Source organism: Rhodamnia argentea, chromosome 11, assembly GCF_020921035.1.
Source record: "Rhodamnia argentea isolate NSW1041297 chromosome 11, ASM2092103v1, whole genome shotgun sequence".
Classification (NCBI taxonomy): domain Eukaryota; kingdom Viridiplantae; phylum Streptophyta; class Magnoliopsida; order Myrtales; family Myrtaceae; genus Rhodamnia; species Rhodamnia argentea.
The window spans coordinates 14,757,700-14,782,746 of NC_063160.1; the positions used below are offsets into that span (position 1 = coordinate 14,757,700).

Consider the following 25,047-nt stretch of genomic DNA (forward strand, 5'->3'; position numbering starts at 1 on the left):
TGCAGCACGGGCTCTGTCATTTCGACGCGAAAATTATGAATCTCAGTTCGGGAAGTTTTGCAATCAACCTTTTTCTCATGTTGAACAGGAGTTGTAACATTCTTGTACCGGCACTCGCATTTCTCATTGACTAAAACGTCACCAAAACATCCTAGTAATACAGAGTGAAACAAAGCGAATGAATCCATGATCAGGTTACTTGGAACTCTCAAGCAAGTTCTACGGCATGGCATTTGAAAAACCTTTGGACCATCATCATACATCATATTGACAGCAGAAGAGAGCGCTCCTAAAATTGCTGCAAACGGAGCTAACCGGAGTAGTCTAGTGGCCCGAAACAAGAACATAAACCAAACAAAACAAGAGATGTTCTTATGCACAGAATAATTACTACACTCCTTTTATGTATGCGAGACTTAACAAGACTCTATCTTTGGCTGAACCCGGTAGTCATCGACCGAAACCGAGGACCGCTTGATGAACTCCAAGCAATCCGCAATGGCTTCCGAGTAAACCGTATTGGACCGCTCAAAGGACCGCATCCTACAACTCTCTGAGACGCCCGAGCCGTAGTAATAAGTACAACGAGATGCGTCGCCCTTCACCAGATTCCTCCTGCTACTGCTATTCCTATTCAGAGAAGAAGAAGAAGAAGAAGAAGAAGAAGAAGAAGAAGAACTGTCGGCACTGCATTCTCTGCAACAGATGCTTCTCTTGAAGACTCTGAGAGCTCGACCATATCTGCATCTCCACTTGCTCAACGCCCTAAACAGGCAGGCGAACTTGGTGCGCAGTCTTTGTACCGAGAACCTCCTCGAGCTCACCTTGAAGCCTCTGTTGCTGTTGCTGGTGATTCCACGGCCTCTCCGTCCAAAACTAGCGTAGCCCAGATCACCAACTCCCTCCATGACAACAAAAACCTCAACCGGAAACACCCCCCACCCCACAAATTCCGGGGGCTATATGGGCTGCTAAACAATGTCTAAACAGGCCACGGCATGACGAAACGAGTCGACCGACCGGGCACTAACCGGGGTGATTAGTTGGGGAATATGTACAGGGGAGGGGACACGAGAGGCGGTGGTGAATGTCTGCAACTCTCTCTTGGTAGTTCGAGCCTTTGGCTTTGTGTGGTGGCCGCTCGCGAGCGGATTTATAAGAGATTAGCTCGTTTTACTTGTTCTTTAAACACGGTGGGTGTGAATGGGAATGGGGACGCTGGCCAATGCAAAATTTATAATTTTGAGCAGAGAAGAAGCAAAGAACAAGAATCGGAATATACACGCATCGTACGAGGACATGGTGGGGCCTCGTGGGACAAGAAATGGTAGAAATTATCAAATGGTATCTCGCCTTTGTCATTTGCGCCTGACAAGAAAAGAAATATTGAATAGACTGGCGCAACAGTTGAAGATTTCGGTACGTGGTTGTTACGCAAATACGGATTCGGTGGTCAGCTATCGATTTCAATTTGAAGAAATCATAGATATGTCCATTGAGCATATCATGTTCTCATGATATCCTCTTTTCGTCTGAAACTTGTTTTGTTTTGTTTTGAAATTATCTGGCAGTAGGACTGGTGTTGTTTCTCTTTTGTATTCAGACATATTCTGTCTGTGGAAAAGAGTGGCGACTTTCGTCTAATTGAGCGGTTGTTATTTTGTTTGACATGCGATGTAACATAATTGAAGATGAAGAAGGGCCGTATTCTTTTGAATGCGACCATTTCCCATGTAAAGGATACGTCGCAGCTTGTTTTCGTTTTGCAAACTCCAATTGCGTCCTTTGAGATACTGGGAACCTTTCGGGTCGAGCTGGAATGTCGAATCATCACTTCACCGGGCATCTAGAACAGCTTCGTCCTGCACGTAAGTTGAGCTTTATGCGTGGGAAACCGACATCGGTCATGACCGAATCGAACGAAACAAGCTGGACATTCGAATACGATAATCAAGACGATAAGAAGTCTATAATTCGAGATCGACACGTAACGTATTCGCCATAAATTTCACGCTGATTCGCCCGATGTTATTGACAGTTTTAGTCTCACGCTCTCGATAGCGTTTCTGGAAGAAGGTGATGTAGGCCATCGACTTCAGCAACACTCCCCGCGGGAACCAGAGGGGCTGAAAACCGAATCCCGGTGCAAATCCTTGGCGGCTGTATTCGATTTGTGATTTTGGGAGCGAGTAGGTAGCCGGAATTGTAATGCGTGTGCCTAAAATCGTCGGATGAGAAAATTTCAAGGGCAGGTCGTCACGTGGCAAGCAATAACCCCATGCGAGTGTTTCTAAGCTTCTTCATGTTTTTTTTTTCCGTTCACCTCCGATGGAAGTATAGATTTCTTAGCTAAGCTAACCCCCACCACCACCACCGGTCCACCATCACCCTCCTCGACTTCGTGAAGATGTTTTCCGTTAGAAGCGTCTCTTTGACTCTTGAGAAATCGCCATTCTTGCCCGAGGCATGTGACAATTCCTAGAACATCACAAACCTAAACATCGCAAGGCAATCACATTAGACTACCATTTGCACGGACCGACGACGGCTTGCTAAGCAAGCGACAAGCCTACCTTCCAATGTGCGCCGCGAAAAGTCCCGTATTTTCACCTGAATTGATGGACTCGTAGCGTGGCTCAGAGAAGGATTTTTCCGGAATTGGGGATTCGTGCTGGGAATGGCAACATCTGTCCGTGGTTCTCCAATTGGGTTGTTTTGGGCAAACTTTGATTAGATCCCATCTCGCAATAGAAGGGATCGGTAGTTGAAGGAGCTCCATCCATTTTTGGGTAACGGGTAGATCTCATCAACCATTCTTGTGATGGAAGTTGCAGACGTGACAACGGAAGGAAAGGTCTAAACGGCACGCAGAAATCCAAGTATGTGTTCCAGAGTCTTGGCCATTCAGTGGGCTTTCGAGGAGACCAAGACAAGACCCGACTTGTCAACTCTGTCGCGGGCGCATTAGGCTGTTTGGATGCCGTATGAGCTGTTCCTTCCAAATCGTGGAATCACTTTATTGGAGTCGGATAAAGTAACCACACCTTTGCCTCTCGAGATAATTTGAATCTTCTGACTTGATATATAGCTATGCAACATTAGTCTCTTTGACCTTGGGCAACCGCGTCAGGCGAGACACCTTTCCCCGGAACACCTTCAACCAGAGCCAAGAAATGTGCTTGACGTGCCAACACTTCTTGCACGACAATACTTATGAAGTAAAAATTTATTTGGTTACTTAACTTTATTTTTCTACTTTTAAAGCAATTTTTTTCTCTAAAAATAATTTTCAAGCCACTTAAAAAAATAAAAAAAAAATTTACTTCTCTCTAAAAATTGATTTCTAAAGCGTAAGTGTTACTATGCGCGCCCTTAGATGCATGAAATAGCCCACGGAGTCAAGAGCATCACTCTCACCAGTGCTTGCTTAGAACACAAGGAGGACTCAGATCCAACAGAACATCAGTAAATCAGACAAGTGAGAAAGGACAGTCCATCACAGCATGAGAGAATTATTAGTCCATGCCATCAAGAAGCTGGAGATCTCGGGAACCTACAAGTTGCCTCTTCTGACCTTTCTTCCCCTCTTCTACAGAGATCATATTCTAGACCCGAAATGATTGGATGAGCATAGCCACATGGAGGTTCAGGTGAAACGAGCAGGATCTCAAAACAGTAACAGACAAGAACTGCATGCGAAATAACGACTAATAGGTAACATTAATCAGAGCTGAATCGATTCCGCTACACAGGAGTACAAAGCAGAGTGAACTGAAGATGGGGACATGGTTTAGTGAGCTACAGAAGCTAACACCTACAGTTAGTTCCAATCAACATGATGTGCATAAGCACGCCAAAGTCGCTATTCCGATTGCTCGAAAGGGACCCGAACAAATAACTGCCCATGCAGGGTGACCACTGCCGATGTCTGGTGTGGATCGATTCTGGAAGGTAAGTTGACGATCTGTACAAAAGAAAAAAACATTCCTTCTCCATCAAATGATTCCCAATCTTAAACTATAATACGGTCAGTGATTGAGAATGATAAGTCCCAGCAAGGTAGAGGAACATCTACCCAGCAAGGAAGCACACCACAAAGTAAACAATTGTGACTATATCAAGACAATCTACATCATGTAGGCATCTATAATAGCACTATGATCCATGAGCATCACCAAGTCATCCAGATTTAATAGCTCCTCTAGTGAACAGCAATAAATAGCAGGCATTGTGAGGCCATAGCCTAGTGTCAGGGGGTTGGCTAGAGACAGAGACTAGAAGAAGACTCATTGTTGGCTTCCAAGTACTAGCACTGATGAAAGCAGAGTCAAGAAGGAAATGGAGGCATTGCTGAAGCATCTGCCACTGTCTATTTTGCAAAAGTTGCTTTACAAGGATGGATCCTTCAAAGCCAAATCACTAGTTCAGAAGGTAATCGCCTACTGAGAAAATAATATACCTTCTTAAAAGGAGTCACCCCCCAAGGATTATCGGGTTGCTCCGGCTCACCACTTATAACCAGTCTCCCAGCAGGATCAGACTGGACCCTGACCTGGATATTCCCAAAAAGCAAATGTGATGAAGTAAATACATGCAGCCAACCAAAAGCCCAACACACAAGAAAAACAGGAGAAAGATAGAAAAGAAAACTAAAGACAGAAACATCAGATATTTCTCTGTTTCGGTGAAGGCATCTTAGCTTTTCAAAAGATTGGGAGTAATTTCATGTGCAAGACCCACAGAATATGTTGACAAATGGCAGGAGGTTGTTGGCTATTGTACTTGCACTTCTCATGAGGCTATCTCAATATGTTTTATAGAGGCTTGCCCAATCATATACCAAGGATATGTGAATATGACATACTCAAACTTAAGGAATAGTAGTTGTATGACACTGCCCCATCAAACCGTGTTTAATCCCACAATTCTAAATGCACTCATAACCAGATTCACATGGACCTCAAGAGATAGGATGTGGCCTCATAAGGCAAGGGATATGCCAATAGAACATGACGATAATAGTAATGTCAGGAAAGTATCTATGGATGACTCTAAATTGGCGCCTATCGTACCACTACCCGCTTTCATAATCGAGCCTACTGTCTCTCTAAATTTCCAGTGAAATGACTAATTCAATTTGACAAGAAACTATCACCACCATCAATGGTAACAAATATCATATGACACCTTCAATATTATGGCATTTGAACCATTGAAGTTTGCCGTTTCATTTTCATTATTACTAATTAACTTCAGTATTAAAAGCCCATTGAAGGAAAGAGTGATGTCGCTTTCGTAATTTTCAGTTGCGAAAACAGAAATGGCCATACAGAAACCTCAGTCCATAAAAAAATCAACATGAAAGGGCTGATAAAATGGGTTACTACCTTGGTTTCATTGTAAAAGTTCGTGAATCAATCTAATAACAATAATGAAAATATAATCCAGAGATGTTCTGACCTCCTCCCTTAGAAGCCCTGGGACTAAGGCATAGACTTCAAAGCAATCCTTCTGCACATATTGAAAATGAAATTCTAGCAAGACCTTGAATCTTGAAGAGGAGAATGAGGCAAGTGAATCAATAAACTTACAGTTTTCTGTACGTTGATTTTTACCCAATCCGCTGGTGGTCCAATGTCAACTACTGGTATATCCAATCTGGCAAATGGTAACCATATTAGAATGGTTCAAAGAATTGAAAGATCCACATTATAACCAGTCTACTATTAAATTAATAAACTAGACAAAGGTATGCAAAAAATATGACTTACTGAAGGATTTTCAACACTCAGAACCACTCACAAAAGTAAAGTGATTAGTAGTTGATCTTCCATGATTTCGATGAATAGGGAGCCCAAATATTTTTTCTTTAAATTTGTTCATTTTTTTTAATTAATATAAACCAAGGATCAGTAATATAGACACCAATTAATGCGGTTCGAGAGAAATTACAGTAAAGACAAGACAGTGAAACCATGTTGAGTCAAGAGCCCCTTTTGAGACACCAGAAACAGGGTAGTGCTTCTATAGAGCCAAAACCTAAAATTATATAGAAGATACTACTGCTGGTTATACTAATTAGAAAGAATCATCAGACTATCGGTGATACTTAAACCAAGAGAAACAAACATATAACAAACTTTCTTTACAAAAAAAAACATACAACAAACTTTTTTTTGGTCAAACATATAACAAACTAATTTAATAGCAGCCACATTACAAAAACCATGGCTGAAAAGGACACAGACTGAAAGAGGGCCTTAACTGTGATTTAGAAGTTTTTGGTCGTGTAGCTTTAATAGAACTTTCCAAGTATGGTTGCTTCTTACGTTTCACTGGACCTGCAGTGACCACTCCACAATAAGAAACTAAATAGCTATAAAACAGTAGAGGCAGTAATGATACATCCACAAGAAAAGAACAAAATTTGAAGGGATAAGACAAATTCCAATATGTAGCATACCAACGCTTTTAAGCTGCTTTTCACGTTTTTGGGTAGACATGGCATTTTTATCCTACAATTACAAGAATACTAAAGCTTAGAGAGCCTTAAGAAAAAACAAGCACGAGGAAACTAAAACTAATCACAACATAAAAGCAAGGATCCAGTAAGACATGGTAAATACCTTTATAATAGGATCACTAACTTCACCATTACCAAGAAGACGTTGCGAGTGCCAACCCTGCCTTGCACGAGCTGCAGCATCTCTGGGTGCCCTACCAGATCCCGATGCCTAATTATAGCATAGAAAGACAAGTTAAATGCTCAAAATTACTCCTGCTCTACATTTTGTTAGGAAATAATTAGAAGAGAATGGAGGAAGTAGTTAAATCTGTAAGATCAAACACACAAACAAAAATTAAAGGGAAACCCCAGTGCACGCGGCTCCCCATTATGCAAGGATCAGGGGGCGGCCTCTATTGTGCGCAGTGTTTGCCTTGTTTCTTTTCTTATTACTGCTGCGAAAATATGGCTCCTGAACATTCTTTTTTTTATTATTTTTTTAATCTCCGTTGGTTGAGTAATGTTAAAAAAGTATCAAACATAACACACAGAACCGTAATGAGTTACTTCAACAGAATCCTTAATCACATTTCAGAGTGAAAGAGGACTCAAAATGGAATTACAAAATCTTAACCGAGGATGTCTAGTTCAAACTTTCCATGGTTCCAATTTTTCTATATCGTTCTTAGTCCTTTTTTAATACAATCACCACTCTTGTTCAAGATTTATGAAGTATACAACAAGGTTAGTCTGAGTCATCCTATATACCAACCTCTCATGAAGCCAGATCAGAACAAAATGGTCAATCTTCAAATAATAACTACATTACCTGATTGTCACCAACCATAGGCTCTGTGGGAGAAGCAGCGATTATACTAAGCTCCCCACCACGCATATTGTGCCGTTCATAGTCAAGGAGTGCCTACAAAATGAGCAAAATACTTAAGAAATCATACATGCAGCTGTTTAACACAAATTTGCAGAACCAGTTCAATACATCATAGATGACTAAAGAGCACAAAGTATCAAACTAAGACTCACCTTCTCATAGAAACCACGAAATGTCCAAGACACTGTAGTGCATGTCCTGCATGGAAGGACTGGACTGATTATCCACGTATCAAGTAGAGAATGCAATTACTTGTCCATAAGCAGGAAAGAATGAAAACTTCAAATGACCATCCTTGGAATCTGTCTGTCAATGACTGGCCTAAATGCTTCAACTTACAAATTTTCAAAGTAGAGAGACAAACCACTATAACTACCGCTAAAGAGTAACAGGCAAATTAGACAGGCAAATTAGACGGGCAAATGAAGCCACAGAGCTTGAACATATATACAATACAGATAAAAACCCGACAATGACAAGTTCATGATATACAGAGAAGAAATCACACAGGACAAAAGTCATTTCTCATAAGCAGAATTAACAGCTCAAGCCTAGGCTTGATAATAGAAGCCATTCCTTACTTGGGGGGTCTGAAGGACTCTCCAACTTGCCGCCACAGCTTACATGATGTAACCTATACACCATAGAAAAGACTTCAATTGCTTGCTAAAAAGGGTCACTTCAAAACCCGTGAAGTGCAGTGCAACATAGGAGAGACAGAATGAGAATGCACTGCAAAATATCTCTTCTCATGAATACGGTTGCAAAATGTTACAACTAGAGCAAATATTCTTATAGACTGGACAATCCTTAGAAAGTACATTATTTTGACCAATCATAGGTTGCCCAATGTATGAGAATGAACATCAAGAGAAAAATCCAGAAAGACATGTACCTTATCATAACCTCCAAGTCTAGTCACAGCTCGCCATAACCTTCATCACCATTTCAAGAATAAGAACATAAGTTTTGACAGAGGCAATATCCAGGGACAATTCCTCCTAAATTTCGGTATAAAAAACCACAGTTGACTTACTTGAGGCAATTTAGACCTTCCCCATAAAACTTAGGTGGTTTGAATTCCATGCTCCTCTCCCTAAAGAAACTCTCCAGCTCCTTCATGAATAATGATTGGTCCTCTTCTGTCCCGGACTCACTACCTTCATCATTTTCGTCTAAAAGAAATAAATGTTTCAAACTGGAGTTGCCATTATCCTTAGCTACAGGGGTCTCAGTCTGATGCTCCTCAACCTTCATCGGTTCCACTTTCTCAATTTCAGCATTAGTGCCAATGGATGCCTCATTAGGTGCAACAATATGGTCTTTTCCTACTGAGGATAAATCATCACAAACAGCACCCATTTTACTGTCCACCATCTCAGTATCTTTAGCTTTGGCCTCCAATATCGGTTCGACAGGTTCTGGATGACCCGTTGACAGGGCAGTAGGGTCAACTTTAGTATCCTGCAGAGGCAAGTCAGTGGCTTCCTTCTGAGCCAGGGTGATAGAATCAACATTGGTTTCCTGTAGAGGCAACTCAGTGGCTTCCTTCTGAGGTAGGGTGGTAGAATCACCCTTGGTTTCCTCTAGAGACAAATCAGTGGCTTCCTCCTGAGGCAAATCAGCGGCCTCCTCCTTAGGCAAACAAGTGGCATCCTTCTGAAGCAAATCAGTGGCTTCCTTCTGTATCTCATCCTTGGCGGCAGCAACAGATTCAGCACTTCCATTATCACACTCGGGTACATCTTGCTGATTTTCTGTGATAGCTATACTATCTGGGGCAGAGAGTGGAGTACCGGAGACAGGTTCTACTTTCTTATCATCAGTTGAAGCATCTTCCAAAGGCAAAGTATGCACATTCTCAATTGGCTTCAAAGTTTCCTCTGCAGGCGCTGAATGAGGAGATTGTTCGTGAGATGCTTCAACTTGCACTTCATTTGGTAGCCCTTCATCGACAAGATTTGGAGCCGGGCCTGGCGGCACCTCCTTATCCATCTCCTCATTCTCCTTTGAACCGCTCATCTTGTGCTTCTAAAGACAGTCCTATCAAAACAAGGGCCTTAATGTTCACAGAGCTCACTCCTTTCCAAACTTTAAAGAAGGCAAATGTAGGGCACTTCCCATTCTGGGAACTATTCCATCTTCTGTGGCCTCAACTATTCAGTGTTTTTAGCTTTGGACTTTTGTTTGGGTACTATCTTTTTTTTTTTTTTTTTGCTAGAAGCTTGGGCATTTTTTTAAAAAAATACATAATTGATGAACATCAGCAGAACACAAAAACCACTTGATGGGATTTCATTCTTTCTAATATTTCACAGAGAAACAGCTGAAAATAACCATTAACGTTCTCCTAGTCACCAAAAAACCACAACGAGGTATGCCAGCAAAAACATTTCCCGAGCCAATTTCAGTCCCCAGAAAATTTCCCCAGCCAAACCCCGAATCACATCTCCTGTCAACTCCAGAGACCCAAAAAAAAAATCACAGGCTCTTATGTATGTGCGCACATGCACTTTCTGCCAATAACCATTAACGTTCTCCTAGTCACCAAAAAACCACAACAAGGCATGCCAGCAAAAACATTTCCGGAGCCAATTTCAGTCCCCAGAAAATTTCCCCAGCCAAACCCCGAGTCACATCCCCTGTCAACTCCAGCGACCAAAAAAAAAAAAACAAAAGGAAAAAAAAATCACAAGCTCTTACGTATGTGCGCACATGCACTTTCTGCCAATTTCCTCTTCAACTCCAAACTGAACTAGGTACTCTCTCACCAAGCCAGCTAAGGCGAATGCGAATACCCATCCCCTTTCCGAGCCCCCAAGCAACCGAACCGAGCGCTTTAGGGCTTCCAGCTAAAACCACAACTCAATAACCTAACCTATCCAAGGACAGGACCGCAACAAAAACCAACCGAACGAACACACGGAAGAACAGGCAACAAACCACACCAGGACCACAAGCGCGTGCCCTGCATGTCTAGAGAACGAGAGAGAGAGAGAGACTGACCTGTTGCGCTGCGGAAAATGCAGCGGCAGAGTTTCGCAGAGAGCTAGCGTCCAGCAGGAGGAGGAGGAGGAGGAAGATTTGCAAGAAGAAATGCCAACAAAAACCCTAGAGAGTATCCTTATCAGGAAGACGAAGAAGAGGAAGGAAAAGGGCGATGGTGCTTCCGTTCTGAGAGATCTGCCAAATGAAAAACTTGCGCTTTTCATGCCCGGGAGACAGCAGTTACATTTTTTTTTTTTTTCTCTCTCTCTCTCTTCTCCTTTCTCCGGTCAAGAGAGCCACGCAGGCGTTGAGAACCGAGGGAGAAGCTAAGACGGCGACGTTTTGCGGTTTCCGGGTTTTGTTGATAAGGCCGAGTCAGCAGCCGCTCACTCGGTGCCATTTGGGCCGGGCCTGACAAGATCCATATCAATTGGGCTTGGAGGATCCGATATACCGCGACATCGCAGTTTGGGAAGTCTAAGTGTGAAAAGACCAATCTGGACAGGTTCAACGTTAGAAGAAGCCAACCGTAGTTTTCTAAGCTTAGAATATTTACTAGAGATGCTTGATTGATGCATTCAAACTTAAAGGTGATCGTTCAAAAAGTCATAGGCGTACGGTAATTTTAAGGGGTTATATTGTGAGATTCTAGGGCAAGGAGAGTAAGATGACCACGGATCACTTTCTTGCTGCATTCATCTCTCCAATCAAACATAATCGCTTTGTAGAAAAACGCCGTCATTAGTAATAATGGTCCCTCACCGCACTGCCAAGAAAGGAACCGGCTACATGGCACGACCTCACTTCGATCGGAGCTACTGATCAAACTCGAGAGCTTCTCAAACCCACCAACGAGGTCAATGGCATGCGACAAACGATCCTACGATTTTAGGAGCAAGATCTTCTACTCAAGGAGGCGCATTCACCATTGAGGCCGGTGTATGTTGTCCCTTGGATCGTGTGGACCCCATATAGGACCCGTATGATCCAATAGATCACCTGTACTTGGCCTATGGCGTCGCGCGCGGCCAATGACTTCACCGGACGCCATATCATGTGAAGGAGATGAAGGGGGAAGGGAGAGTACGAGAGGGTAGAGCGGGGTTGCAATGCTCAAGATACGTGTTTTTGGATCTTAAGCTATTGCGAACACTTCATCGTTATGAGCGTTTTTTATGGACAACACATGGAGCACATTGATTATCATCGTTTCGGTTAATTCCGTCCCAAATCGATAAGACATTTGAATGGTGATATTAAAAGGACTTTGACTTATTCTTTTTCCTAAAATATCCTTAAATCTTAGGGATAATACCACGAAAAATCTCAAACTGGTGCACATGTGATAAATTTATCTATGTTAGTTTCGGTTGATTTTTTACTTTCAAATTACTAAGTTGAATGACATATGACAGTTGACGGGTTCATCGGTTTTGAATGTTTACATTCCGTTTATCACATGTGTATCGATTTATAGTTTTTCTTGGTAATAAGCCAATTTAACGAAAACTAACGGAGGGTAAATTTATCACAAATTTAACTGTAAGGATTGCTTATCATTAAAATAACTAAAGTCATGGACATATAATAAATTCGAGTCTTTTTCCAACAAGAAAGAAAAAGTCAATCGATAAATCCCAATAAAGTCCGTATAAGGTCTGGAGGATCTAAATTCCTCTAAAGAAAATAGGAAAAATTTTTTTTTGGTTGAAAGAAGATGGGAATTTAAAAAGTTGGAATGACACATATAAAGGCACGTATGGTAACGATTCCGATCAAAAAAGTAATTTTCATCAGAATTGATTTTTTCTGATTATGTTCTTTGGACAAGTTTTAGAGAATCAAAACGCGTTTGGTAATCGCACAAAATTTCTATTCTTGGAGTAGAAATGTGTTTAGTAACTGAATAGAATTTATGTTCTTAAGAACAATTTCTCTTCCCAAATTTTTTATTTAAGTCAAATAATTACGTCTAGTCACTACAAAATCAACCTATATAACATTGCTAAAAAATGTACATGGATGATGCATAATCCATAATTAGTCTATTTATTTCGTGGAGCATAAAGACATATGCGAAATTCATAAGAAAGAAGATAAGCTCAATATGCAATTTACACTTGAAGTTTTGCCACGAATTTGCACTTAAACACTTATGTATTTAACCAAACCAATACCCGATCCGACACGTATTACTTAAACACTTCTAATTTTAACAAAATCATGACATATTTATTTCTTATAATTTGTTAAGAATGCAATACAAATCTAGAGAAATTTATTTTAATTTTTTTCAAAAAAATTTAACAAATTATTTACTACTTTTTCTAAATTACATATTTCTATTAATTTATTATATTAATATAAAAAAATTATTGTTTTTATTACTAAAAAAATATTATTTTTATTACTAAAAAAATTATTTTATTTTATTTTGTTTTCCTTTTTCTCCGCGCTACCTGCAGCTATCGGCAACGGGCGGAACAAAGTTAGAGAGCCTTCTCACTTTATTCGTCTTGTTTCTCAAAAAAGTGATTCTGAAATAGAGAATAACTTTTTCTTTTTCTTTTTTGTATTCTTGTTTTTGCTCCAAAAGTGTTTCCAGGAATAGAATCAGAAAATTTTAGGATCAAAATCATGTACTTTACTAAACAGGTTTCTCATCTTTTTTGTTTCAAAGAATAGAATCAGAAAATTAAAATTGTTACCATATATGCCTTAATTGTCCCAAGTAAATTAATTCCTATGACCCCGACTTTATTTTTCCTTTCTTTTTTTCCCCATCTTGGGACGTGGCCATATGACCCTCTCGAGGGTCGAGATTCAATGCTTTGCAAGACCATTATTTGGTGCTCGAAGGCGGGAAAAGAAAGGTCGCGTTTTGTTTTGATTTTTATTATTATTATTATTTTTTGTTGACCCCGTCAAGCAAATGTCTATGTTCACCTAAGAAATTCTGAGAATAGACTCGAAAAGGAAAGGGAGAAACAGCGTTGGACCAGCACTCAAAGGCAAAAAATAATGGTAGCTACTTTAATCATGTTCGCCGAAGCCGGGTCACAAGTTCATAAATCACGCTACTTTGCTGTCCTCAGGTGACAAGACCATTCCTGCTATTGTAGCGATCGGCGGGCCGGTCCTGCTGGATACCGACCCGGGCGGGACGGATTTTCCTCATGAGAAATGGGTGGTAGGGATTCCGACATCGTGGGCCGGACATATACATAGTTGGAATTTTAGCCGCGGCGCGGCGGGACAGGGCCCCCATGTGAGCTGTCCTTCCCTGCCTCGCACGGGGTGTAGGGTGGTGGCAGGGCAAATTTATATGCTTCCACCCACTATGCTTTCCATAAAGTAAGAAATTTGCATCGAAATCATTGCATTAATTCTCTGACACGAGGCTTTTCTAAGCCAATTCACGTGTGTAACTCAATAATTTCCTCCCCCGCGATTGGATTAAATGTCACTCAAAATCTTAAATCAATGTATTATGAGTCAATTAGAATATAATAACCGTTACACACCACATTAATTCTCCGATGTGAAAATTTGACACAACTCGTGCGTGCAACTCAACAAAATCCATGCTTATCATATTGTAAGATCAACAAAGTATTCAAACATTGCTTAACTTGATAAAAGCGTGAGCCCCAAGCATACGATGGAGCTTTATCGTCTAACGACAATTCAACTCCGTTTTCGACAGAACACTTGAATCACACCTTCTTTAGTGCGGGTTCATTGATATTCCCGATATAGTAGATGTTGTCATTGCCAAATACAATAGGAAGAAGTGAAACGCGCCTCTCGAATCGGAGAAGCTTAGGTGCCCATGATAACACTTTTTGAAGTGGATTTCTGCCGATCATCGCCCACCGCCACCCATTGCGGACCTCCGCCGGCCACCACCTCCCGCCGTCTGCGACCTCCGCCACCCACCGATAGCCCCCCACCGCCGACCTTTGCTAGCCACTGCCCATTATCGCCCCAACCACCACCACCAGCCACGGATCGTCGACCACCGCCCATCGTCGGTCACCGCCAACCACCACCGCCAACCATCGGTCACCATGCCAACCACCGGAGTAAAAATTATTTTTTTTTATTTTTTGAAAGTAAATAATATATTTTAATAATAAATTTAAAATCTTTAAAAATGAAGTAAAAAATTTTCTGTCGCCGACAATAATATTTTATAGAAGATTGTGTTAATAATATTTCAAAAGTAGAAATTTCGAACCGTTAGCAAATAAAATTTTCTAATTAAAAATCAACTTCTAAAATAAAAGTACATTAAAGTTTTTGAAGTAAAAATATTGTCACATGCGCCCTTAAAGCTGGGCCACGCAAGGGCGCCGGTGTCCTGAGCACGCGAGAATAGCCAGACGAACGAGCCATGATGTGAACCGCTGGGCCATGGGAATGTAGGCCATGAACCTGCCCAACGAACGGAAAGTGCAGGAGACGCTTGCGGAACAATAATGCCAACCGCCTTCTTTTACACGCGTCGGTCCCGTAATTAATGGCGGCAGATATTGGGTACCAAAATTGCTTTCGCATTCACGTAAAAAGAAGGGTCCGAGGTCATTGAGTTTGGACCCATGAGTTGTTGATCCATATGCCAATTGCCAAATGCTCAATAATGGCGCAATAAAGTGGGATCGGTCGTGGTCATAAAGTCACTTCGTGGGTGCACTAACATAGGTGGAGACAACACTAGATGTACGTACGCACGCACGCAACCAACCATTGAAAGATGCGCCCGAGCTTAGACATTGCAGAATCGAACCCGGGGCGTCAATTGGGGGCGGGTTGTACCGAGCCGAGGCGTCGCCTGAGGTCGAACGTAACTTTGTTGGCCAAACACGTCGATTTCAAAATCTATGATACCTGTTATTCGTAAATTTCAAAAGGTTAGCAAAGGTATGAGCACGAGTCGAAGAAGGGTTTTTAATATAGAGCTTATCGAGATTCAGTTTTTCTTTTCAAGAGATTGCGCCTAATGTTAAAAACTTAGAATCAATGGAGATGACTTGTACATACCATAAGGCGGATAGTGGTGTGGCTTTCATCAAGCTAGAGTGTCTGGAAATGGAAAAGGCACGTGCACATGTATGTTGCCTATGTTGGGCCATGAACAAGCTCGTTGACCACCGTCGATTCTTGGTGGGGAAAGGTTGGCAGTGGTCACTGGTCCTCGGCTAGGGGCCAGCAAGGGTCGCCGGGCCCCTCTCGCCGATCATTCCCCCACCATTGCCTGGGCAGCAGTAAGGGCTTGCCCTCTCTCCTTGATTTCCAACTCTCTTTATTTTTAATTATTTATTAACTTATTTTTATTTAATTTAAATGAAATATGCACAAAAAATAATATTTAGATCAAAACAACGTCGTTTGGATTTATGTTTCGTGTTTTAGCTACGTCATTGCCATGTAGAATAGAAAAAATATTAAAAAAATCACATCAACATTTTCCGTTAGTGAAGTTGAAAGGATTCACATGATTGCACAAATTTGACAAATTTTTGGACTTCATTGTACTTTCGTGACAAGTTTATTTTTTACACTTCAATATTCTTATAATTCAAAAAGTCTTATGCATTCAACACTAAGATTGCATTTGACCATTTGGATTTCTAGCCGAGATGAGATTGGATAGAATAGTATGTGAAATCTAGGATTTTTACTATATCATAACCATTGTTTAGTGAATCGCAATAATAAAGCTGAATATTTTAATATTGTACATTGTTTATTATTCGGTATAAATGACATAACAGTGTAAATGGACCTAAAAATATACAAACCGAGATTGTAAGAATCTCTCATGATTCACTGCCGAAGAAATAGAGATAACCTCCATCAATCAATTTATAACTATTACACGATTTAAATTTTAAACAGCAAATGAGCTCATTGGAGCAATCCACATTCACAAGTTCAACTATGACAAGAAATGTAAATGGGCCATAACAATATAAATGAGGTAGATCAGCCTACCAAATATAGTAAGAAAGAATATATGATCTTTCACCTTTGCGATCCTAAAAAGTATATTTCTTTGATTCTCTTTCGTAAAACTTTAGTGTGAACCACAGAACTAAGCAGTGGAAGGAGTATTCACTCTCTTGCTGCTTTTGTGGACTTTTAATGTGAATCAAAAAGTTACAAAAGAGAAGGAGCTTCAACTCTTTCGCCATTATCGTGAAGTTTTTTTGAAGTAAACTAAAGAACTATGAAGAAGCCATGAAGCTTTAACATGAATAGTAGATACGGAAGAATATGAGACGAAAAGGGTAGGTTTTTTTTAGAAATCTCATTGGCCCTCATTTTTCAAGAATCCAAAAAAATCATTTTAAAGTTTGATTTGTTCATTGTGAATTTGGGTTCTTCTACTTTATTTTTATTACTTATTTTTTTTTATCTCTTTTTAATTTAATCGTTCCTTACTAAAAAAATTTATTAAATAATAAACTACACTAATATACCTAAATTATGTCATAAATATAAATTCTAACATATATATATGTATAATGAAATACATTAAGAGTAGAAATAAATTCAAATATATAAATAAAAAATAGAAGTAAATAAAAGATGAAATTCTCGTATTTTTACTTTTACTTATTATAATTCAAATGTAATTTATATTTAAATATTATTTTAATTTTATTAACTTAAGAAATTTTTTATTCAAGAAAAATAACCTTTATACCATGAATATAAGAAATCATACCCATCTCCACCTCCATTATGGAATATTTTTATTCAGGCTATATCCTCTTATGTCCGACTTTATCCCAAACATTCCAAAAGATTGTCTCTATAAAATATTCACAAAAAACCCAATTAATCATAATCCTTATCAAGTAATAATATTTTGGGTTAATATGATAAAAAAAAATCCCGTAACAGGCACATCAATATCACATTTATCGTAAACTAATTTTCGTATCACAAAGAAATGATTGATCTTAATAGATTTTCGAAACTTGAGGGAGTTTTTAGGATAAGATTAGCAGATTTTAGCATATTATAGCTGTGCACCACAAAAATCCAACACAATTCCTGGCATATTTACGCAAATGACCTTGAAAACATAATATTCACAAAATCCAAAACACACCCCCTCCTGTCGAATGTCGCATTGTTTTTTTGCCCTTTGCAGTCCTATAATTCGAGGTTTGATTCTGATAGATCACGTGTCTGAAAAGACAGACCTGCCAATTACAGGTGGGTCCTCGCTGCTCCAAGGGTTTTCCAGTTGCTTCTTGCCATCGCCAATGAGATGTGGACCTTACTAGCGGGAGATGTGGACCCAGCAATTTTCTTGTGCAAAAAATAAAAATAAAAAAAATCAAGAATTCTACAAATAAACCTCAAATTGGCACATGATGAAATACTATATGGGACCTAAATAGTTTTCCTCACAAATGGAAGAAATATATAAGCGATCTAGCATTTTCGTAGAATGTGAAAATATTGTTCGTTTATTCATTTTTTTAAGTAATATAAACTATCGCATTTGAAAAAAATATCTTCCAAACCATTCAAATTTCGCGAAATAAATAGAGCACCAGCGAAGATTTATATTCCATTTTGTGCCGGTCCGAGGGGCGTGAATGCACTCGCTTTTAAACTAGCCAGCAAAATAATAAAGTTTCGCGATCTCCTACATATCGAGTTACTTGCATGGATGATTGTGCACGTCACGAAAACGGTCCAAATTGTACTAGAAGATATACAATGTTACGTGTAGGAGTGATTGCCACGTCACAGGTCGATCCAAGTTTGTACTTATAGTAATAATAGACAGCTACTTAGGTCCCTGCTGCGCACAATTTGGAACTGCTAGGGACCAAGATTGATGAAAAGGAGGGCTTAGACCTTGGCATCGAGGTTGCATCCACTACCCCGAAAGAAAGCCAGGCAAATTGGGATAAGATTCTCTTGCGCGTCTCGTCGTTGTCGTACATCACTCTCTCCGATTAATTGACCGAATTATGGCTCCCGAGTTGTTCCAATATCATACAGTTGTTTGGAGAAATGGATGGATAATTGTGATGTATTTTACGGATGACCGGTTTCTTTGTCGATCCGGCGAGATATGAATGTAAACATGCAAAAATGTGATGGTTCTCGCTAATGAAAATTATTAATTTATTTGATCCGGTCCGATTTCCTTTTTTAATTTTTCAGAGCGGACCCATCCAAAAAAGTGTGGATTTTCAATAAGGTCCTCGACGTAAGGGTGTGAAACGTGAGTATTATTAACCTTTGGTCCTTGTCTACTCATCGTATTCAGCCCTTTAAATTCATTTTGTCTTTCCACCACCGGCAATCGCATCGTCTATTTCGATCTCCACGTTGAACAGTTGGTATGTGGCTACAGGCTGTCAGCTTTGTATCCAATCACCGCACGAGCGACGTAATTTGTGGTTTTTTTTTTTTTTCTATCCTTATTTTTAACTCTTCTCTTTTTTATTTTTACTCTGCCTTTTTGTAGGGCGCGAGAGTCGAATCCCGCATTTACGATGCTAGCGTTCCCACCCCTCAATCAATTTACCAGCAGAGCCGCATGCCTATTGACAATTTGTGCCCTATTCAAATGTTATTTTTTCACTTGCTAATTCGATTCAATGCACGATGAGTTGTGTCGGAAGAGTCTCGTGTTGGGGATTCCGCGTGGTGTGGGCTGGGGCTGTGCAATTGAACCTGACCACTCTAGAAACTAGTCTGATTCCAAGTGAAGAACCACCCAGAATAGGATTGACCGGACTGAGTTTGGAACCCATTTCATAAAGCCTAAAAATCCTAATTTTTCTCTTGCCATTTTTTTTTTCTCTATTCTTTCTAACCTCACTCAATCAATTCACGACCTTCTCTCTCTCTCAATTCATCCTCCTCCTCGGTCGTTCGAGCCTCACAACCCTCGCTCATTTACTACTCACCTTTGATCGCCTGTTCATTTTTTATGTTGAACCGTTTTGTTGCTCATATTATTTTGCTGTAAAAAGCGTAACCTAAAAAAAGAACATAAGAAAAATAAAGTTCTTAGATAGACCCTACAACCGGATAAAAAAAGGCACGATAACTTTCGGGGTTGGTTCTAGAACAAACAGAGTAGGTTTCGAATTGGGTTCCACATTCCGGACCGGGAATTTACCCAATTTCAAATCGATCACCTACGGCGAGAGGGGCCACAGTCAAGCATATGTACTTTGCCAATGTCGCGGCAATAAATTCTTAAAGCGGACAAACATCGCCCTTCTCGCCATCGCCGAGCGTGGAACACGAGCCAGCCGGACGATTCGACACTTTCTTTGTTTTTTCTTTATTATTATTCTGTTTTTATGGGGCCGCAGCTGTTTCGTGCTCTCGGCAGTGGACGATGGATGGTGAAGAAGAAATGGAATAAGGAGAAGAAGAAGAGTAGGTGAAGAAGAGAATCATGGCGACGAACATCGGCTCTCAAGGAGCGGACCGCGACAACTCCAGCATCGCCCTCCCTTGTGCTTTTGAGGGTGGCATTCGACTCTGACTCGCGTCGCGAACACGCATCGCGCGGTCGCTTTCCTCCGCGATGCCGACAGAGATTTGAACGGTTTCTAGTCCTTAAGGGCCCGCATGAAAACACTTCAGAAATTTCATTTCTCCGCCGGAAGCTTATATGGTAGAGAAATGCGTGTGATAAAAACCTAATCGAATTAGAAATCCGTTTGGTAAAAAAATTGACTTATGGTAAGATTTTTCACTTTTGGTAATATTTTTCACTTTTGATAGAATTTTTAGCTAATTTTGAGAAGTAAAAAATTTTAACTTCTCGGCTCCAAATCCACTTCTTAGACCACACCCGCCTCCGCCGACTACAATTGCTGCGACCGCCGGCCACCGACCACCACCCACCTACCGCCGCGGATCGTTGACCAACTCCGCCGCCTACCGCACCCGCCGACCACCGGTCGCCGTTGCTGCCAGCCCACCCCCTTGCCGCCGCCCGTCGCCATCGTCGGCCGACCACCGCCGTGTTGGGGAATTTATCCCTCTAGAGTGAATGAGAAGGAAATGTGGGAGTCCCACATAGGATGAGAGGTAGATGGGAGATGGGTTTATTAAGTGGAACCTCACAAATGGGTTTGGGCCCCAAGGGGCACCCCACTTTTGTGGAGGAGGGAGGACCTACGCAAATGGATTTCGGTCCACACGCGCGCGCCGCCGCCGTCCGTCCGGCCGGCTCGGCTCGGTTCGGTTCGGGTCCGGGCTTCTTATATTCCATTTTTTATTTTTTGCCCATCAATCTTTTATTTTTTGCCGAAAGCAGACACATAGCCGAACGGAATTGTCTAGAAATTTCTGGACATTCGTCCGCGAACGAACAGATTGCAATTGTTCGGAAATTTCTCGGACATTCGTCCGTGAACGAACGATTGCAATTGTTCGGATTCGAAGAATAACGAACGAATACAATTGTTCGTAAGGAGTTGGTCGGTTATGAAAAAAACTACCGCCCGAATTCAAGCTTCGTGACTCTTCGTGACTCTTCGTGACTTTTCGTTCTTCCAAAATAAATAGTCCTCGAATAGGCCATTTCGGGACACGGTTTTTCTTTCTTTTTTCCCGAGCATACATTTCGGTTTTCCTCCAAATCTTGCATACCTGTTTTCCCCTCATACATTCGGTGCGATAATTCTGCAAAGTTACGTTCGTTGGAGTCCTTTGAAGAAGTACCGCTTCGGAGGAACGCGATCCGTTCTATCCTGGGAGACAATTGTCCAACGTCCCTCGGGTACGAAATTTATCCGAATTGAGGGGACAAATTTGTCTTAAGGACACAACGACAATACGTTGGGCTCGGATCAACTTTTCGCATACTCATCCGCATTGGCTTCAGGGTTAGTTGTTCGTCGTTCAATTGCAATTTATTACATACGAACTTAGCCGACAACAATCTTAAGACAAATTTTTTTTTTCTACCTTTTTCTTGAAATAATATTCTGTTTCAATTACTTTCGGTTCTGTTCGTATAATGATTGGCTTCAGTGCGTATTCTTATGCGTTGTTCTTTGAGTCGGAAATCTTGTATATTCCATAGTCGAAATTCTATGACTTCGTTCATATAGTTATTTCATAGTATATACATTCTGTTTTATAGATTTTGTGATAGAAATGGCATCAACATCGATAACGCCCGCACATATTCCGTCGGTTTCGACTCATGGAGAAAAGCCAGAAAAGTTCAATGGAACCGATTTCAAGAGATGGCAACAGAAGATGTTGTTCTATCTCACGACTTTGAATCTGGCAAGGTTCCTCAATGAGGATGCTCCTAAGTTGGATGAAGGAGAGGTAGACAAGGAAAGGTTTGCTGCAATAGATGCGTGGAAGCATTCTGACTTTCTGTGTCGTAATTACATCCTTAATGGTCTCGACAATTCCCTCTACAATGTTTATAGTCCGCTGAAAACGGCTAAGGAATTATGGGAAAGTCTTGACAAGAAGTACAAGACAGAAGACTTTGGATTGAAGAAATTCATCGTCGGTAAATTTCTGGACTTCAAGATGGTAGATCATAAAACCCTCTTAAGTCAAGTTCGGGAACTTCAAGTGATTATGCATGACATTCATCTTTGAAGGTATGATTTTAAGTGAATCATTTCAAGTGGCCGCTTTCATTGAAAAACCGCCACCGTCTTGGAGAGATTTCAAAAATTATCTCAAACACAAGAGAAAGGAATTGTCACTTGAAGACTTGATTGTTCGATTGAGGATTGAGGAAGACAATAGACTCTCGAGAAGAAAGTTGGCAAGAATCTGGAGAATTCAAGGGCCAATGTTGTTGAAGAAGGATCAAAACCCAACAAGAAGAGAAAAATGCCTAGCAAGTCCGGAGAGGGATTCACCCAAGGCCTGAAGAAGTTCGTTGGCAAGTGCTTCAACTGTGGAAAGTCGGACATCGAGCCAAAGATCGCAGAGCCAAGAAAAGACAGAAAACTCGGGCGAATGTGATGGAACAGTTTCCAATGGCGTTGATGATATCAATCTTACGCCATGATATCTCGAATGCAACATGGTGGGAAACCCCAAAGAGTGGTGGATTGATCTTTGGAGCAACTCGTCATATACGTGCAAACGGATCGATGTTCTCGTCCTACACTCTTGTCGGGGGTGATGAAAAACTCTATATGGGTAATTCGTCAACCTCTAAGGTTGAAGGTGTCGGAAAGATTGCTCGAAGATGACATCGGAAAGATTGTGACACTAAATAATGTTCCGCATGTGCCGGATGTTCGCAAGAATTTAGTGTCCGGATCTCTCCTTAGTAAGAATGGCTTCAAGTTGGTTTTTGTACTCGATAAGTTTGTACTCTCTAAAAATGAGATGTATGTAGGAAAGGGTTATCTCGAGTGATGGTTTGTTCAAGCTGAATGTAATATTGTTGTATCCAAGGATGATATGAATAAAGTTGCTTCTACTTATGTGCTTGAGTCTCCTAATATCCGGCATGCTAGACTAGGACATGTTAATTATAAATCAATAAAGAAATTAATGAGTATGGGACTATTGCCGAAGTTTGATTGTCCAAGTGAAAAGTGCCAAGTGTGTGTTGAATCTAAATTTTCTAAACCTCCTTTTCATTACGTAGACAATAGAATCACAGTAACCTTTAGATTTAATACACACAGATATATGTGATATGAAATCAATACCGTCAAGGGGTGGTAATAAGTACTTTATCACATTTATAGATGATTGTTCAAGGTATTGCTATGCTTATTTGCTTAGTAGCAAAGATGATGCGATTAATGCTTTTAGAACTTATAAATCGAAGTTGAAACTCAGCTAAATAAGAAAATTAAAATGATAAGAAGTGATAGAGGAGGTGAATATGAATTTCCTTTTAAGGAAATATGCTCCGAGTTTGGCATCATTCACCAATTCACCGCTCCTTATACACCGCAATCGAATGGTGTGGCGGAAAGGAAAAATCGATCTTTAAAAGAAACAATGAATGCATTGTTGAATAGTTACAGTTTACCGCAGAATTTGTGGGGGAAGTCTGTTTTGACAGCAAATTTTATTTTAAATAGAGTACCCCACAAAAGGACACAACAAACTCCCTATGAGAAGTGGAAAGGTAGAATGCCTAACTTGAATTATCTCAAAGTGTGGGGGTGTTTGGCTAAGGTTGCGGTTCCTAAGCCTAAAAAGGTTAAGATAGGACCAAAGATCGCTGATCAGTGTTTTTATCGGATATGCTCGAATAGCAATGCATATCGTTTTCTTGTTCATAAGTCGAGATCCCGGATATACATGTTAATACAATCATTGAATCAAGGGACGCTTCGTTCTTTGAAAATATATTTCCGTATAACATAGTATATGAGCCAATTGAAAATAATAAGAGGTCTCGAGATACTACATCTAGAAGTGATCCAATGGAGGATGAACCTAGACGTAGTAAAAGGCAAAGGACTTCTACGTCTTTTGGACCGAGTTTCGACATATTTGTTAGAGAATGAACCTCGGACATATAAGGAAGTCGTGACATCTCCGAAGCCTCGCCTGCGGAAAGAAGCTATCAATAGTGAAGTTCAATCCATCTTGTCAAACCATACTTGGGAATTGGTTGACCTTCCTCCTGGCAATAAGCCATTACAATGTAAGTGGATATTTAAGAGGAAAATGAAAGCGGATGGTACTATTGATAAGTATAAGGCTAGGCTTGTCGTAAAAGGTTACTGATAACGTGAAGGTCCGGATTATTTTGACACTTATTCACTGTCACGAGAATTACATCTATACGGATGTTAATTGCTATAGCAGACCTTGTATAGACTTGAAATTCATCAAATGGATGTCAAAACAGCTTTTCTAAATGGGGATCCGGAAGAAGAAATATATTTACAGACAACCTGAAGGGTTCATTGTTCCGGACAAGAGAATAAAGTATGTCGGCTTATCAAGTCACTATATGGCTTGAAACAAGCACCAAAACAATGGCATGCTAAATTCGACCAGGTTATGTTGTCGAATGGTTTCAAAATTAATGAGTGTGATAAATGTGTATACGTTAAGAACACTCATAATAGCTTTGCCATCTTATGTCTATATGTAGACGACATGCTTATAATGGGCAGTGATAGTGAGATTGTCAAGAAGATCAAATGTTTGCTCACAAGTAAATTTGATATGAAAGATATGGGGATCGCAGATGTCATTTTAGGAATTAAAATCCGTAAAACATCTGAAGGACTATCTCTATCACAATCTCATTACATTGAGAAAATTCTTGAAAAAAGCAAGAATTTAGGCATATCACCGATAAGTACACCGATAGATGTTAATTTACATCTTTCAAAGAATACTGGTGATAGTAAGGCTCAAAATGAGTATGCAAGTATACTAGGCAGTTTAATGTATGTCATGAACTGCACTAGACCGAACATAGCTTGTGCGGTAAGCAAGCTAAGCCGATTTACAATTAGTCCAAATGAAAATCATTGGAAAGCTATGAAGCGTGTATTGGGCTACTTGAAGCATACTCAAGATTATGCTTTGCATTATACAGAGTATCCAGCGGTACTTGAGAGATCTTGTGATGCAAATTGGATAACCGGCACCAAAGACACAAAATCGACAAGTGGATATGTATTCACACTTGGTGGGG

The 25,047-nt window shown here is 40.4% G+C and overlaps 1 protein-coding gene across 3 annotated transcripts; it reads right to left on the reverse strand.

Annotated features, from left to right (window-relative positions):
• Positions 1-3,651: 3,651 nt before the first annotated feature.
• Positions 3,652-10,651, reverse strand: LOC115736388 (AT-rich interactive domain-containing protein 6-like). 3 transcript variants are annotated; one of them, XM_048272597.1, is made up of 13 exons: positions 10,401-10,650; positions 8,431-9,437; positions 8,290-8,329; positions 7,976-8,028; positions 7,547-7,592; positions 7,335-7,427; positions 6,627-6,734; positions 6,464-6,515; positions 6,266-6,341; positions 5,592-5,658; positions 5,461-5,511; positions 4,460-4,552; positions 3,652-3,964 (listed from the first exon to the last, which is right to left on the reverse strand). In XM_048272597.1, exons 2-13 carry the CDS (start codon positions 9,414-9,416, stop codon positions 3,863-3,865), a joined length of 1,767 nt encoding a protein of 588 aa, XP_048128554.1. In that variant the 5' UTR covers positions 9,417-9,437; positions 10,401-10,650; the 3' UTR covers positions 3,652-3,862. The 3 variants fall into 3 exon arrangements, with proteins under 3 accessions (XP_048128554.1, XP_048128553.1, XP_048128555.1); XM_048272596.1 differs by having other exon boundaries at positions 6,260-6,341; XM_048272598.1 differs by lacking the exons at positions 3,652-3,964; positions 4,460-4,552; positions 5,461-5,511; positions 5,592-5,658 and adding an exon at positions 6,013-6,143 and having other exon boundaries at positions 6,187-6,341; positions 10,401-10,651.
• Between the last annotated feature and the right edge of the window lie 14,396 nt (positions 10,652-25,047).

What these genes read in the sequence shown, in the direction of transcription:
- LOC115736388 (XM_048272596.1), bottom strand. Translation starts at nt 9,416, where the DNA reads ATGAGCGGTTCAAAGGAGAATGAGGAGATGGATAAGGAGGTGCCGCCA. An exon ending in GACTTGGAGGTTATGATAAG is followed by an intron (nt 8,029 to 8,289) that starts GTACATGTCTTT and finishes TATGGTGTATAG; the next exon opens with GTTACATCATGTAAGCTGTG. An exon ending in ACTTCTAAATCACAGTTAAG is followed by an intron (nt 5,659 to 6,259) that starts GCCCTCTTTCAG and finishes ACCATTTGCCAG; the next exon opens with ATTGGATATACCAGTAGTTG.